At 48.9% G+C, this 17500-nt stretch overlaps 1 protein-coding gene across 2 annotated transcripts in view; it reads right to left on the bottom strand.

Moving 5' to 3' along the window:
- cadm4 (cell adhesion molecule 4) overlaps positions 1 to 17500 on the bottom strand; it is a 121890-nt gene that overhangs the window by 21383 nt on the left and 83007 nt on the right. For both annotated transcript variants that reach the window (XM_012818043.3, XM_031577049.2), the window contains exons 2-3: positions 2534 to 2680; positions 1 to 81 (exon numbers count right to left, since the gene is read on the bottom strand). The exon at positions 1 to 81 is cut by the window's left edge and continues 207 nt beyond it. In XM_012818043.3, the coding sequence (XP_012673497.1) occupies positions 1 to 81; positions 2534 to 2680 (228 nt within the window). The remainder of the gene's footprint in view (positions 82 to 2533; positions 2681 to 17500) is intronic.

Below are 17500 nucleotides of genomic sequence, written 5' to 3'. Positions count from 1 at the left end.
CCGTCACGCTCACGTTGGTCAGGGTGATGCGGACCAGCCGCGGCGTGAACAGCACCATCTGGAAACGGTCATCTTTCAGAGCTGAGAGACAGAGAGAGACAAAGAGAGAGAGAGAGAGAAAGAAAGAGGGCACAGGGGAAAACAGGATGGATGGAGAGAGGGATTGGGTGGATTAGAGGGATAAGATGATGGACAGAATGGGGGAATGTGAAAAGGTGGAAGGGTAGGGGAGTAATGAAGGGAAAGGAAGGGAGGGAAAATGGAAGGATGGATGGATGGGGGGATAAAGAAATGGACAGAACAGAGAGACAGATGATGAAACGCAACGAAGAACAAATGGAGGGAGAGATGAGAAATATAAAAGGGCACATGGGATGGCGAGGGGCGAAGAAGAAGAGATAGATGATGATGCCATGGAGCAAAAGAAAGAAAGGCAGAGGGTAGGAAGCGTCAGATGAAGGGAACAAGGGAGTAAGTGAAGAGATGGAGAGAATCCAGAGTCAAAAAGCACAGAGGAAAAGGGGGGGGGGAATACAGAAGGAGTGTGCGAGAGTGAGAGATAAGTAGTGAGGAAGGCGGAGAGAAAGAACAAAAGGGCGAGGGAGGGTTAAACCACAACAACAACCACAACAACCACAGCACGTCCACAAAACTGCTGACCGAGGCCTGCCTGTTGACACTGTCCAAAGAAAACGAGGGAAGAACAGAGATAGAGAGAGAGAGAGAGAGATAAAAAACAGGAGAAGGAGAGAGAGGGAGAGATAGGGAAGAAGAGACGAAGAGAGAAAGGGAGAACCACAGACGCAGAGAATAGACAAGAGAGGACAGAAGAAGAGTGAGTGGAGAATAACTCTTCCCTTTGTGGCGGAAGAACGGGAGGAAATCGACAGGCAAGAAAATAATAATAATAACAAATAATGATAATAGCAGCCAGACTGTGACAGAGGCCCAATGGTTTTTGTCTGATATAAGTACCCAAACGTACCCTTTATCGACTGCTGGCCAGAGGAAGTCGTTTTATTTCCCCATTTTGCCTGATGTCTTTTTGTGCCACAGCACTTGATGAAAAGCTCTCGCCAACAATGGTGGAATGAAACACACCTCGCACAATGCTCACCACATCAAAGATGGCGCAAGTAATAAAGGAGAATGTGTTTATGGCCCCAAATGATGTGAACACGGCGCCTGGGTCTACGCCTGTATCTGTAAGCACTTACTATCTCATCGCTGTGTGTGTGTGCGTGCATGTGGGTGTATGTGTGTGTGTGCGTGCGTGCATGTGTGTGTGTGTGTGTGTGTGTGTGTGTGTGTGTGTGTGTGTGCGCGTGCATGTGGGTGTATGTGTGTGTGTGCGTGTGTGTGTGTGTGTGTGTGTGTGTGTGTGTGCATGTGGGTGTATGTGTGTGTGTGCGTGCGTGCATGCGTGTGTGTATGTGTGTGTGTGTGTGTGTGTATGTGTGTGTGGGTGTGTGTATGTGTGGGTGTGTGTGTATGTGTGTGCGTGTGTGTGTGTGTATGTGTGTGTGTGTGGGTGTGTGTATGTGTGTGTGGGTGTGTGTGTGTGTGTATGTGTGTATGTGTGTGTGTGTGTGTGTGCATGCCCACATGTGTGTCTACATGTGAGAAAAGAAGAAAGGGTTTCTGTCTTTTGTGGTATGGCTCTACAGTGGGAACATGAGACTCTCCACCAGAGAAGATGAATGGCTCCACTCCCACTAAATGGCAACTAAATGTCACGGCTTTGTCCGATATCCTGTTTCACCTTTCTCCACGCCTCGTTTGCATGGAGCCGACTTGGCCAGGCCAGGCTCGGGAATTCTGAACATGAGCGTTGGCGATGGCGGCGGTGGCAGCGGTGGAGGGGAATGTTGTCCTAGGCAGGCCTGCCTCGCTCTTACAAGTCTAAAGGGGATACTTCAGCTCACTGGTCCACTAAAAGGCAGCTTATCAGCTTCAGTTAGTGAGCCAGTTGAGAACCTAATTCGGAGTCTTGTACGAACATTGAGAGCAGTGCCTGCTTGCATACAGACGGCAGGTCAGGGCTTCAGCCCAATCTGAAAGCAATACCTGGATATTAACGGGCAGCAAAGTGAGAGCTATTGGTCCGGGCTCCTAAATGAACCCCCTTGATTGTGTCTGGAGAGAAGGCCGATATTAGTCATTCACTGCTCATCTTCGAGCGCATTTGGGTCTCTGTCAATTTCTCTCCAGCACATTCTATTTCTCTCTCTCTCTCTCTCTCTCTCTCTCTCTCTCTCTCTCTCTCTCACACACTTTTGTTCTCCGTGTCTGCCGGGGTGTGATCGCTTCCGATTTCTCCCTTCACTGATTCTTCTCTCTATCTGTCGGGGGCCCTCGGTGCTCAGTTTACCATTACGGTTGGATTAAGATAAGAAACCGGGCGCAGAGGACGGGTGCTACCTGAGGGCGGTCTGGGACAGGGAGGTGAGGGCAATGGGGGGGTGGGGGCGGGGGGTGTTGGGGTCTGCTGATGGAGAGAGAGGGTGTGTGTGTGTGCTGGGTGAGGCCTCACCTCGGGTGCCGTTGAAGAAGAGCGTTTGCCTGCGCGGGTTCTGGATGACCACGATGGAGCCGTCGTAGTTCTGCAGGCGGCAGGAGATCTGGGCCGTGCCGCCCTCCTGCACCGTCACATTCTCCGCCTGCACCGCCTGGCCGCGCGCTGCGAGAGACAGAGAGAGAGAGAGAGAGAGAATTACATCACCGTGCTATGGATGATGCCATTGCTTTCGTCATTCTACAGACATCCCAGTGAAAGTTGAGAACGACAGACAAGGAGACGAGATGAGAGACAGAGTGCATCAGTCAGTGTTCGATAAAGGCTGAAGACTTCCCAGTGTAAAATGAACAGAGTGGGTGATAAATTAGCTCCAATTGCCCATTACTGCCCATAAATATGAACAGTTCCAGGTAATTGCATTAGCCGTTTGACCACCACTCCAAAAACTGCAGTCATCCGGTGACTAGTCCTCTCCGTATCTGTGTCATGACTTTAAGGTGTATTAAAGAAATGAGTGATGGCTGGTGCTCAGACAGACGTTGACAGACATTCATCCGTGGGAGTTACTTGACTCTAAACTGTCTCTGTGTTCACTCTTGAGCATAAAGATTTGCACTCTTCACCACTTTAGACAGCTTGGCAAAGAGACACACTTGAGAAACGCACTGCCAACTCAGAGCAATTTCAGACCATTTGCGTTCATTTAACAGTCGCTTTTATCCAGTGCCATGGCCACATAAACATTATGCGGGATGACTGCGGTGACAAGATGAAAGATACAGCAAACATTGTACATTGTTTGTTCAGCAACATTCCCTTGGCATCAAAGTGAATACATGTTGTTTGTTTATGAACGTTATACATTTACATTTTTCACAGATATCGGAACACATGACCTAGATCTGTGGTCTATCACACCCCTGCTTGGGGACCAGTTCCCTAATGCAACCGACTCTGAGGCGAACGTTGGAGATACTTTCTCCAGCATTCTATCAATTGATCTTAGCAGTGCTAATGGCGTTGTCCATCTCTCTGGTGCTTCTCAGATCTCTTGTTGTGTTTTTTCCCCTCTGTCTGCCCTCTTGACTTCTCTCGGTGCGATGGTCTAATTGCGTGACGAGAACAGATAGACTGCGAGCTAGAGTAAATCATTATCGCAGCCGACACCTGAGTCCACCGTCCGTCAGCTCACAGGGCAGCGCACCGACTGGCCTTTTCATATTTACACCGCGCGCGGCTATCAGCGCGAGAACCCAATTACACGACAGAAACACACTTTTTTCGTCTCACGCTTGTTAGCGCTCTCTATGGCCTATCTACCTCATTTTCTCTCTAGTTTTCTCTCTCTTCTCTCGTGTTTTTTGTCTTTATACCACTGCCCCCAAACTCTCATCTTCGGCTTTCATTACTCTTGTTGTCTCCCCATACCTCTCAGTGCCTCTCTGTATCCCTCCCTTGTTTTTCTCACCGTCTCTTTCTGTTTCTCTGTCTCTCAGCTTTCCCACTCATCCCCTCTCGCTCTTATCGAGTATGACTCATTCCATTGACTAGGAGCGATGACGTCATCGTTGTTTCCGTTAATCTGCCGAGGAGCTGCTAAATTTACAGCAGATTGCTTGCTTGCTCAAGAGCGCGGAGAAGAAAGCGGCCCAGAAAAACAAACTCATACTACCGAGGCAGAAGCAGCAGGGAAAGGAAGAAGAGGAGAGGGAGTATGCCTGCGCTCATGCTGTGCGAGAGGTGCGCCGTGGGGATGTGCATACACAGCAAAAGCAGGAAATAATAAACACCGTAGGAGCTACTCGGCATCACACTACATGTGGTGCATTTTCAGGCTCTACTCGTTAGGCATACTGTGGTGTTGATAGAGAATGTTTTCTTTTAAAAGAATGTACAATGTCAAGTACACTTAATTGCTGTCAGTGAAAAAGAGAAAGAGAAAGAATAAAAAGTTCACCCGAGATGTCAGGAGAACAAAGTGTTTGACTATATCAACACCTCTGTCTCCCTTTATTTAGGCTTCTGTCAGGCCCAATAATGAACTCAGAAGTAGGCTATGGCAAGGCTGCAAAACGCAGCTATATTATGGGACAAAAGGCATTTAATTCAGATTACAATGTTCAATTCAGGAGAGAACATCCTTAATTATTCTGTAGGAACTGCGAGATCATTACTTGGAGTTGCCACGTCAATATTAAGATTCATATCAAAGAAGTCGGCTCCTTAATTTGTACTCTAATAACTACTATTAGTCACCACTGTAGCACCCACGGACGTTGTCGCCATTGTTCAAATTCTAATGACTAAGAGTAATAACCTGACTACATATTATATCAAAAGAAAGTCAACAAAGCGTCTGATGGTAATTAAAAGACTTATGAAATCCGACAGAGTGTTCGGCTTTGAAAACAAAAGTGCGTCAAATTCCAGACAAAGCTAAATGAATTGCGAGCTGAAACTAAATAACACTAATTGAGCGTCCGTTATGCGCGAGGCTTTGAGCAGCTGTTGGCTCTTCACGGAAATTAGCACGCTGAGCGGGAGACGGCGACAACATCGCGAACAAAAAGGACAGGCGGAGTGACGCTCATCCGACCCAAGCGCTGCTCCTGCCAAATCTTTATGGGCATGTGGAGGAGCGCGTCGAACCGGAAGCCTGTGGGGACTGCGGCGCTCAGGGCCGCCATCACAGCTGTGGAAAACACAGGATAACGATGGATGTTCTGATACAGGTGCTCAGCTGTTTTCGTTGAAGATTCACATCCGCACTACAGGCCTTGGTGTTTTACGGCGAGGCCTTCCCAGGTATCAATGGAGCAAACGAGAAAAAAGCTTCTAGTAAAAAAGATTAATCTAGCCCATATTAAAACCCTAGTATGGCCTAATAAATTCTAAACAAGCCTCAAATTAGATTAAGCGAGAGGGCAGTCAGTGCTGAACTGCTGTAGGCCACCGGCAGCATGAAATAAGCCGCGGATAAAAAGGGACAACGAAAAAAACCGCTGTGGGTATTGACAGTTCATCGTATATCCAGGTGAGGGCGGTATGTAATTAAAGGAAACCCCCTCAAACGCCTTGAGGATCTGAACGATATTCTTTATTTGCAAAGACTTTCCGCTGAAGACAAGGGCTATCATTTTCAAATACAGAAATAAATAAATAAAATACACAAATAAATACACTGGCTATATCGCAGTGCTCTAATGGCCCCGCCGAGGCCACGCTGAGTTATAGGAGATGGAGAGCGCGTGAATTAAAGGGCTGGGCAGAAGCCAGGTGCACCGCGAGGACTCGCGAGCCATACTAAATCTACGTCAACGCTTTGGCGCTCGGGATTAGTGCGCTGAATTACCGCCCCAAAACTCCACGGCAAAACACACACACACACACACACACGCAAGAAGATCATGTCCAATGAATCCATATATTTTTAGCCAGATGTATCCAAAGTGCCAAAGAAATTGCATCACTCTCTCTTCTTCTTCTCTCTCCCTTTCCTTCCCTCGCTCGCTCCCTATCTCTCTTCGTATAGGCTCTATTAGTGTGTCTGACCTTCTTGTCTCCCCTTGCTCTCAGAATCATTTCCCCTCATCCCATTTCCTTTCCCTATCTCCCTCTCTTGGCCTCCTCCCTCCATAATCCAATTCACTCAGCCCACCCACCAGCCTGCATGTGTGTGTGGCCCTCTCTCATGTGTTTATGCAGTCTGTGTGTGTGTGTGTGTGTGTTTGTGTGCGTGCATGTTTGGTGTTTATTGTCATATCAGTCAGAACATCAGCCGCAGGTTAATCAGGGAGTTATGCTGAAGGAGAAACTTCAGTAGAAAAGCTGACATCCTGAGATTTCTCTCTCTCTCTCTCTCTCTCTCTCTCTCTCTCTACCTCTGCCTCTCTCCTTCTCTTCTTTCTCAGCTCTAAATTTAAAACGCAATCTCTCCAAGGAATCTTGCTCTCTGCCAATCAAATCCAGTCAAAAAGAGCTTTGACTATAAATAATACATAATCCTTTACAAATCTCTCTTCATCTTTTCCTCATTACCTCTATCTGTCACTTCTGCTGTTCCCTATCCCTTTTTTCACTTCCACTCCCAATTCTCTCCATCATCCCGGTTCCATCCATTCCCGGCACTCATTCGGTTCTTTACTCGCTTGCTGTCTTTCCAGCGCTTTCTATTCTTCCAAAAAACTTCTCCCCCACTCCACCACATCCTACTCTCCTCTAATCTTACCCCCCCCCCCACCTCCTCCTTTCACACCTTCACATTCGCTCCTCCATCGCTCCTTCTCCCCTAATCCCTTATTTTTCCTCACACCTCTGTTCCACGCCACTCTCTTCTTTCTCTTTCTTTCTCCCCATCCATCCCACAGCCCCTTTCATAACAGCGCTGGGCCATCGTCCCCCATTTTGTTTCTCCATACCTTTGACTACTATACCTCTCTTACTGTAGTGCCTTTCGATTTTTAGATTTCATTCTGCTGTGTGGTTTCTCTCTCTCTCTCCCGAATCCCCAGTTCTGGTTATTTCAGATGGCAGCCCTGTTTATTTCGATCTCTCTCTCTCTGTCCTTCCCTCTCTTTCCCTCTCTCTCTCTAAATGTGATTTGTTCTGCAGCTCAGGCTTGCAGTATAATCATCCTGTTTTTGTCCAAGTGGAGAGGGGGTGAGAGAGAGAGAGAGAGAGAGATAGAGAAAGAGAAGGAGAAGGGACTGTAACAGCTGTAAAAGAAAAGGAAGAGAACACGACGGAAAAAAAGCGAAGGCGGGAAAAAAGGAGACAGGATGTCGTCTCTTTCCTCTCGTTCTTTGTTCCTGTAATTCTGTCCCTGTTCTCCTCTTTCACGTTCTCTTCCTCACACCACTGCCGTGGTTTCTGTCCTCCAGTAGTCCCACAATGGCACAATCACTTTTAATCTACTATTCATGATGTTTATGTTTTCATTACTGTCATCTATTCCAGCATCTGTTCACCCTCTTTCCCAATTCATCTCATGCCTACTCCCTCCCTCTCCCTCCCTCTCTCTATCTCTCTCTATCTCTCCCTCTCTCTTTCTCTCTCTCTCTCTCTCTTTCTCCCATGGCAGGCTGCCCTCCTCTTCATCTTGCTCTCTCCCACTCTCGCTCCCTTTCTCTTTCTCTTGACCTTCAGGTACTGACTGTCCCTCTGTTCCATCACCATATTTCAATCAAATCACCCTCTCAAGCGGTCTCTCTCTCTCTCTCTCTCTCTCTCTCTCTCTATCTCTCGCTCCTCATCGCGCTCCTCTTTTCCCAGCTCCCTCATTCCTTCTCCTCTTCTGCTCTGCCATTCCCCACACTTACGCGCTCCTTTCATTACCCTTCATCAGCATTAATCTCCATTCCTCCGTTCCCTCAGTCCGCAATGTGAAGTCAATCACCATTTTGATTTTATTTTTTTCTCAGTACCTTCTGCCTTTTTCCCCCTCTTTCACAGCACAGGGTGGCTCTTGCCCTCGTTCCCCGAGTGCAGTCATATCGGTACACGGGGGGTGACAATTGCTGCCGCGTGCGACAAAGGAGGCTTAAGGAAAATTTACAGGGCAATTACACCGCCAGCGAGAGCCAGGCCAATGTTGTGTCCCAGACCCCTGCACCCCAAATCCCCCCCCCTCCCTCTCGCTCCCCCAGTACCTGGCAGCCATCCCTCCTCTTTGGCCTCCCCCCTCTCACATTCAAAGGCAGAAATGCTTTATTGGCAAGAATTACATAACGGAGCACAGTGCCAAGGCTAAAGACCCTCTGTGTTGCACCCACCCTCTCTCCCTTCTCCATTGTAATTCATAGCCTGTGCCCCCCCCCCCCCCCCCCCCCCCCCCCCCCCCAACAACAGAATGGCTCTTTGTGGCTGGGAAATGTTTAAATACATATTCAGTCCCCATGTGAATGTGGAAAGAAACGACACAGCTGAAACAAGAGCTGCTCAAATAGATTGACATTTTTTTTAAAGCCTGAGCTATTCAAACACATTCAGCTCCATTTCCATAATCAGATGGTTTTATCAGAAAAGAGGCTATATATATATTACTGTGTGCAACCATTCCCAGGGTTCCTCCACCTACCTCTGTTTCTATATACAATACTTGAGTCTGGAGCAGTCAGAGTTCTGTTGCTTTTATTCTCTTGGTTTCTTTCTCCCCGCTGCCTCCTTATATTCTGGGTCCCCATGGACTCTCTCTCTCCCTCTCCCTCTCCCTCTCCCTCTCTCTCAGTTCATCTGAGACAGTTTTTTATCCCCTACACTGGCTCTCCTGGTGCTGGGTAATCATTCACTACTCCCCAAACTGGAGCGCACATTTTAATGCCACATTAAGAATTCGCACTGAAAACCCCACAGAAGCGGTTCTCTAACTCTCCAGTCCTTGCGTCTCGGTTCTCTAACCCTCCACTCCTTGTGTCTCGGTTTTCAAACCCTTCCACCACTGAAGCCTCCTCAGTGGCTGCAGTCCCTCCGCTACATGTTCCCAGCCTTCTGCCTTTGTAACCTTTCTCTCCCTCATTACTTTCTCTATCCTTCTATCCCTCCTGCCACGCTCTCCCTCTCTCCAGTCGCCACTCAATCTTTCCATATCTCCCTTCATAGCACTTTTCATCCCCTCCCTTCATCGTTTGCCTCTCGCTCCCCGGCTCTCACTGTCCTTTGCTGCCGCCCCCTCCTCCTCCTCCTCATCCTCCTCCTTTCCCCCACTCCTCTCTTCTCTCTCTCTCTCTCTCTCTCTCTCTCTCCATCCCTTCACCTCTTCCCATAAATTATCTCACACAGGGAGAGGGATGCGAGAGAACACGAAAGGGAGCGAGAAAGTGAGTGGAGACAGAGAAAGAGTGAAAGTCAAACATAAAGAAAGAAAAAGCAGGGGAGGAAAAAAAAGAGGAGGCCTTGTGAAAATAAAAAAGTTTCCGGAGAGGCAGAGAATGGACAGATGGAGAGACGGAGAGAAAGAAAAAGGTGGAGAGAAAGAGATAGATGATGAGAGAGAGGCGCTGGTATAGAGTGCACACATGACCATGACATGGCAGCCATTAAGGATGAATGAGGATAAGACAGATTTATGACAATAGTTGTCAGGTTATATATGTCTGTGTGTGTGTGTGTGTGTGTTTTGTGTGTGTGTTTTGTGTGTGTGTGTATGTGTGTGTGTGTGTGTGTGTGTGTGTGTGTGTTGGACTTACAGACGAGGCTGAGCAGCAGCAGTGAGCACAGACAGAGGGAGAGCATGGTGGGGCGGAGGAGGAGGCTGCGAGGGCGAGGGTGAGGGGGGCGAGATCGCCGGCTCTGCCTCATTGTGTATTGAGTCCCGACTGGCGATCAATGACTCCTCTGTGTGTCCGGGGCCCTGACGACTGCGGGCCGCACTGCTCTCTGGCTCCCCGAAAGTCCCGGAACAGAACCGCGCTGTGTTCCCCCCGCGTCCTCGCTCAAACCAACCCCCACCCGCGCTGTGTTCCCCCGCGTCCTCGCTCAAACCAATCCCCCACCCCCTTCCAAACCATCAACCCCCCCCCCCCGAACCCGACGCAAAACACTACCCCTACCCCTACCCCTGCCTCTGCCCCGCAGGTGACTGAACACACTGCGTTACTGTGTTAATCCCGCCGCCACTGCCTCAACCAGCTACTGTGCGGCAAAACAATTTGCTGAAATGCTGTGATTTGCCCCCCCAGAAGACCAATATGGCTGAGGCGAGCACTCCCTCCGAATGGTGCAATCACGTTACCACGGCGACACCGCGGCGCCTGTGCAAAACGGTCCCACAGAAGATACCCCCTGTGCGCCCCCCTACCTCGCCAGATACATTTCAGATCGCTCTAAATGATTCCTGATGTCTTCTCTCACCCGCCTTCCCTCCGCGCACAAACAAAAAACTCAAATTATGATGGCACACAATTCTATGAGCTAGGAAGACTTACTGTGCTCTCCTCAAAAGCAGTTCACAAACACACTCACAACACACAACACAACACACAACTCCGTTTTAACGATGGAGTATTCATCGGCACAGCAGTAAATAACGTGGCACACCGATAGCCTTTTAATGGCGTGCCAACACAGGGACAAAGGTTCACACAGCTAATGCATTTTCCTCACACTGGGGGAGTGACACTGCTCAACCGAGCAAACGGATTGCACCACGCGGCACCTTAATCCCAGGGTTATAACGCGTCCAGATGTCGATTATTACCAGGTAATAACAGAGATGACAAGGCCCAATCCCCCGCTAAGCTACACCCGAATGAATGAATCAGTTGCTCCCTTTATCTGGGCACAGCCGCCCCAAAGCCTCTCTGCGGTGGAGCGCGAGTGTGAGCGCAAGAAGCTTTGCCATGTCACGTCCCCCGTCCGTGCTGAGCCCCTGCCAACGCGCCGATCACATCGCATATCACACCCTCGCCTCGCTCTGCCGAGCACTGCCCAGGCCACACACACACACACACACACACACACACACACACACACACACACACACAGAGGCTCGCACTCTAACACACACACACACAGAGGCTCACACTCTAACACACACACACAAGCTCAAAGCCCTGCAGTCGTCCTGGGCGTGCAGCGTTGATTGTCAGGCCTAATATCCGTAGTGTCAGGGGGAGCTTGTAAGGTGGAGGGAGGCAGCAGTGGCCTGCGGGGCGGCGGGGGTTTCGGGGGGGCGGGGGGCAGGCTGTGCCTGTCTCTCTCCCCAAGTCGCACTGCAATACAGCTGCAGGAAATGGCGAGGCCTTGCGGTAGCTCGGCGTCAGTCTATCAGCAGCAGCAGCACTCCAGGCAAAACAACCGGGAAGTTTCCGATCCGTCTCGCTAGCCACTGCGTCGCGCGGAGTCGGAGGCCCGTATTGCTGCCCTCCAATCGCCTTGGTTGTCCTCGTCTTTCGCTATGGATTTGAGCCTTTCGATCCACGTGTTCTCCCTCTCTAAGTGCCCAGGTGATGGCCCAGTGTCTCAGCGGAGGGTTGCTCTCCTCTCCTCAGTCGCTCCTTCACTTGATCCTCTCTCCTGGTCCTCCTCCTTGTCTTCTCTTCTTCTCCTCTGCCCCTTGCACCCCAGTAGTCCCAGCTCGGGTCACGGTCAGCACTCGGTCCCTCTGTCTGCCTCCTGTTTATATAACCCTGTCCTCCCATCAAGAGTGTGTTTGTGTGTGTGTGTGTGTGTGTGTGTGTGTGTGTGTGTGTGTGTGCTGGCATGTGAGAGAGAAAAGAGAGAGAGAGAGAGAGAGAGAGGGCGAGAGGGCTTCCAGATGCATGTTCTACATTTTTGTTATCTTTGTGAAGGTTGGGGGGGGGGGTCATAGAGGAGTCAACAATGGCCGCCTTTCAGAGGCCCAAACAGGCGGTTGGTCAGAGGCTGCACCGGCTCCATACACACACATACACACACACACACACACTCTGTGCTGCACCGGCTCCATTTGGGCAGGGGGATACAGTGGGAGCCCTTTGGTACGCAGCCCTTTGGCTACCAATCACAATCGACCAGTTCATCGCCTCTCGTCACCAAGACAGAGGCCTCACACAGGGGTCACGAGACTGCACTTAAGAGTCAGATAATAATACAGCTCAGCACATATATGACTCTGTTTGTGTGTGTGTGTGTGTGTGTGTGTGTGTGTGTGTGTGTGTGTGTCTTTACATGCAATAGATTATGTGTGTGTGTGTGTGTGTGTGTGTGTGTGTGTGTGTGTCTTTACATGCAATAGGTTATGTGTGTGTGTGTGTGTGTGTGTCTTTACATGCAATAGGTTATGTGTGTGTGGGGGCTACAGACAGTGAGAGGGAGAGAGAGATGCTGTGCGTGAATATGTGCGTCAGTGACACTGAATGTGTTCTTACAAATTGAATGTCCTAGTTTGTGTGCGTGGGTGCCCTATTGTGTATGAGGAAGGGATAAAGAGGGTAAATAAAGAGAAAGAAAGAGAAAGAGGGAGAGAATCTAGTTGCAAATTTCTTTTTCTTTTTCCCTCTTGTTCTGTGTCTGGGCGAGCTCAAACCAAACACAAGCCGTTCCACCTGTCTCAGGTCATTGTCTTTTGTGTGTAGACACAGATACCATTTAATTTGGCTCCATGTTCTCTCATTATGGCAGGGCCCCAAAAGACTAGGAGTGAAATGAGTGTGAAGGCGTGTGTGTGTGTGTGTGTGTGTGTGTGTGTCTGCAGATGTGTGTGTGTGTGTGTGTGTTTGTATGTGTGTCTGCAGATGTGTGTGTGTGTGTGTGTGTGTGTCTGCAGATGTGTGTGTGTGTGTGTCTGCAGTCACGTGTGTATGCATGCACCACATGTGTTTGTATTTGTCGCAGTGGTGTGTCTCCTATCTCCCAACCCTCATTCCAAGTTTTCACTCTCTACCCCTCTACACCCCCCATCCAAATCAACCCCCCCCCCCCCACGACCACTGCTCTCACACTCCGAGTCCCCCCCTCCCTACCTCCAAACTCTCATCTGAATCAACATTTTTAATGGGTTTCATTGGCACCACAATGGATTAAGGGTTGCCAGAGCACTTAAGGGGCTTAAGTCAGCTGCGTGAGGGAAATATTAACGCTCTCCGACACCCTCCAACACGGATGCCGCCACTGCTTAAGCATGCCAGCTCGCAGAGTACTTATTAAATGCCTAAGTGATCCAAAACACCACGGATATACCTGACAGAAGAAGGCCTGAGGGCGGGAGGGAAGCAGCAAAGGATGCTGGGATACTGGCAGATCTGCGGAGGGCTTGGGAGCGTTTCATGCCCAGATTGCATCTGATATCTTAGATTAAACGCTTCCACTGATGCTCTGAACTAGTTGGGAGGTGGCAATGGGTGGGGTGGGTTTTTTCTTCTGGTGCAGCGTGTGTGTGTGTGTGTGTGTGTGTGTGTGTCTGTGTGTGTGTGTGTGTGTGTGTGTGTGTGTGTGTGTGTGTGTGTGTGTGTGTGTGTGTGTGTCTGTCTGTCTGCTGCTTCGAAGATATGTTAGTACTTATCTAGTAAGTATCTGCTGGTATGTTATGGTAAATTCAGTAAAAGTCTTGCAGATGCTGGAAATGGAGAGGTACTGTGTGTGTGTGTGTCTTCTGTGTCACTTGACTGAGCTGGCACCCCTCTGCCAAACCCCCCACCTCTCTCGCTCTCTCTCTCTCTCTCTCTCTCTCTCTCTCTCTCTCTCTCTCTCTCTCTCTCTCTCTCTCTCTCTCTCTCTCTCTCCATCTCTTGTTGTTTGTTCACTCTGGGTGTTTATGCCAAGCCGGCAGTCATTACTTAATCAAACGTCTTCCTCTGAACTGGGCTGGGCTCATTAGAGGCCTCGCTAGTCAAACTCTGCCTATAGACACAATTAAAGCTCACGCCGAGGCCCGCTAACACACGCATTTACCAGCGCAAAGGATCCACACACCTCTGGTGAGGAGTGAGAGAGAGAGAGAGAGAGAGAGGGAGAGAGAGAGAGAGAGAGAGGGAGAGAGGGAGAGAGAGGGAGAGAGAGAGGATGCACACACCTCTGGTGAGCGGGCGCAACAGCATCGGGCGGTTATACTCCTCTCCTCTCTCATTATTACTCTCTCTCTCTCTCTCTTTCTCTCTCTATCTCTCCCCCCCTCTCCCTCTCTCTCTCTCTCTCTCTGCAGTTTCTGTTTCTTTCCATTTGTCTGTTGCCTTTGCGGCAGCTTTTACTCTTCCAGTAGTTCTCTCTCTCAATCTCTCGACTCCTCCGCTAACACGGGGAGCTGTAAGTTGTAAACTGAGGCACACTGCCAGCACCACACAGATCACACACACACACACACACACACACACACACACACACACACACACACACACACACACACACACACACAGCTCCACACACATACACACACACACACACACACACACACACAGCTCCACACACATACACACACACACACACACACACACACACACACACACACACACACACACACACACACACACACACACACACACACACACACAGCTCCACACACATACACACACACACACACACACAAACAGCTCCACACACACACACACACCCACACACACACACACACACACACACAGTGAGAGTGAGAGTGCAGCTGTTGGATGGCGTGTGTTGGCGCTGATGATCAATGCGTGTTTGCTCTGCGAGGGCACGCGAGAACACATGGGAGATACAAGCACTCAAACTGAGGATGAGAAGAGATGGGGAGAGAGGAAAAAGAGAGAGGAGAAGCAGGATGGAAGAGAGAGGAGAACAGACGGGATATGATCCCCGCTTCCCCTCTCTCCTCTCTTCTGCGTACATCCATCTGGGAAAAAGGGAATGCTCTGTCTATGGCCTTCGTCCCACTCTGCAGTGTTCACTGGAAACGGACAATAGGATAATTTCTCTCCATATGATAGCATAATCTTCCTTTTCACTCCCTCCCTCAATGGGGCCCTTTATGGGCCGTTATCTCCCCTGCTCTCGCCCTTCTCTCTCTCGCTCCCTCGTTTCTATCTCTGGTCTGTCCCTCTCCCTCTCCCTCTCCCTCTCCCTCTCCCTATCCCTGCAGCTGTCTTCTCCTTCTCCCTTATTCTCAAAATGGCTCTCCTCATTTGCAGCTGACCTTACACCAGGTTTTCAACCCTAGTCGGCCTCTCTTTCTCTCTCTTTCTTTCTCTCTCTCTCTCTCTCTCTCTTTCTTTCTTTACTTTTCCCTCTGTGTCTCTCTCTCTTTCTCTCTCTCTCTCTCTTGCTCTCGGGAGGAAAATCACACACTCATCAGTTTCCCCGCTCAGTTCCTGATGAGCGGACTCGCAAGGAGAATATTAACGAACCTCACCAACCAATTAGCACCTAGCTCACATAACAGCCTTTTATATACACAGACACGCGCTGTGCCAGGCCTCCGAGCCAGAGAACAACGGAGAGAGGGAGGAAGAGAGGAGGAGAGGAGGAGGAAAACAGGAGAGAGAAATAGAAAGATGGGGAGGGGGAGAGAGGGAGTAGAGGAGGGTCAATTCAACATTTATGGCTTGTGGTAGGGACACACACACACACACACATCACATACACTTGTGGTAGGGGGATGGGGTGATTGAAGGTGAAAGATAAAAAGTTATCGAGCAGGAAAGGTTGAAAAAGAAAAAAAAGGAGAAAGACGGAGGAAGAGAGGGAGGAGGGAAGTCAGATAGATGGGGGGGGGAGTGAATCCAAGGTGTTTTGGGAAGACTGACTGACTGAGCATGATAGATATATAAAACATGACTGGAGAATTGAAAGGGGGGGAAAGTCATTAAGACAGAAGAAAGAGAAGAAAGGAAGATGGGAATAGTAATGCAAAGCAGGTCAGGGGGGAGGAGATGGAGGGATAGAGGGATAAGGAAGGAAGAGAAGAGAAGAGAAGAGAATAGAAGAGGAAGGAAAAGCAATGGAAGACAGAGGGGGAATGAAGGTGTTAATAATAATGAGGAATATAATCAGAATATGAAATACTGAGAGGTGAAGGAGAGAGAAGGAGAGAGAGAGAGAGAGAGAGAAATCGACAGAAATGCAGAAAATTAGGTTAAGAGAGAGATGAAGATAAACAAGTCAGGGCAGAATAATATACTCAAATACAAAGGCAGAAAAAGTTGAGAGAAAAGAGAGAGATGAAGAAGAATGAGAGAAAAGAGAGAGTCGGAGGGAAACACTAGCACAGTGTGCAGACAGAGGAATGGAGAGAGAGATAGAGAGCGAGAGAGAGGAACTGAGACGAAATAATTAGAAGGCCTTCTTACAGCGTTCACTGAAATATGCAAATCCGTTTAATTTTGCTTTGATTTGCTCGACTGGGCTCATCTCCCTGTCTCTCACTCTCTCTCTCTATGTCTCTCACTCTCTCTCTCTCTCTCTCTCTCTATGTCTCTCACTCTCTCTCTCTCTATGTCTCTCTGTCTCTCACTCTCTCTCTCTCTCTCTGTCTCTCACTCTCTCTCTCTCTCTGTCTCTCTCTCTCTAACTCTAATATACTTCAGGTACTGTATGTCAGCTCAATTACTCCGTGTCATTGTGGTCCAAAGAGTATGTGTGTGTGTGTGTGGGTGTGTGTGTGTATGTGTGTCTATGGGTCTGCTTGTGTGGTTTTTGTGCGTGTGTGCCTGGATTGTTGTTGGTTTGTCGGGCTACCCAGTAGTCTTTCTTCAAATATCTTCTTACCGAGAAATTTGTATGAGTATGAATGTTTTTTTTATATGTGAGTGTGTGAGTGAGCGTGTGTGCGCGCACAAGTGTGTGTATGTATGTGTGTGTGTGTGTGTGTGTGTGTGTGTGTGTGTGTGTTTGTGTGTGTGTGTGTGTGGGGGGGGCTAAGTGGGGTGTAGGGTATGGGAGTGTGAAAGATTGAAAGTCTATTTGTCTGTCTGAGAATTCAAATATGTCTTAATTGCCTCTGGGTAATGCTATTGCAAAAGCCATTAGGCAAATTGACAAAAGAAACAAGAAACAGAAACAAAAACAAAAACAGAAACTCAAAGCAATTCAAAACAATGGTAGTATTGTTAGTAAGTATAGCTTCAAAGTTTTTGTCAACATGAAAAAATCCTTATCAGTAGAAAGTGGAAAGTTGAAAGATTTTTGACTCAAGGCTTTGATGACTATAAAAGTGCACATGAAAGTGGTTTTCTGTGTGAGTATGGGTAGGTGAATGTGTGAGTATGGGTAGGTGTGTGTGTGTGTGTGTGTGTGTGTGTGTGTGTGTGTGTGTGTGTGTGTGTGTGTGTGAGAGAGGTGGATTGTTCCAGTACAAGTATGTGCCTAATTGTGTGTTAAAACGGAGTGTGTGTGTGTGTGTGTGGGTGACCATTCGGATTAGAGATTACAGAGGCGTCTCTGCAGAGGAAGACAGCTGTCTCCTCTAATTGCAATCTGTTCTTATGGGCACTGTTGTCTCCCTCCACTTTCATCTCTCCCGTTCCCCCCTCATGTCCAACCTAATGTTCGCACACCCTTTCTCTCATCCCTCTCCTCTCTCCCCCATCCTTCAGAGCA

The sequence above is a fragment of the Clupea harengus genome, chromosome 11 (assembly GCF_900700415.2).
Source record: "Clupea harengus chromosome 11, Ch_v2.0.2, whole genome shotgun sequence".
NCBI lineage: Eukaryota > Metazoa > Chordata > Actinopteri > Clupeiformes > Clupeidae > Clupea > Clupea harengus.
The sequence above is the reverse complement of the archived record's forward strand: the minus strand, read 5'-3'. Positions and strand labels throughout refer to the sequence as shown.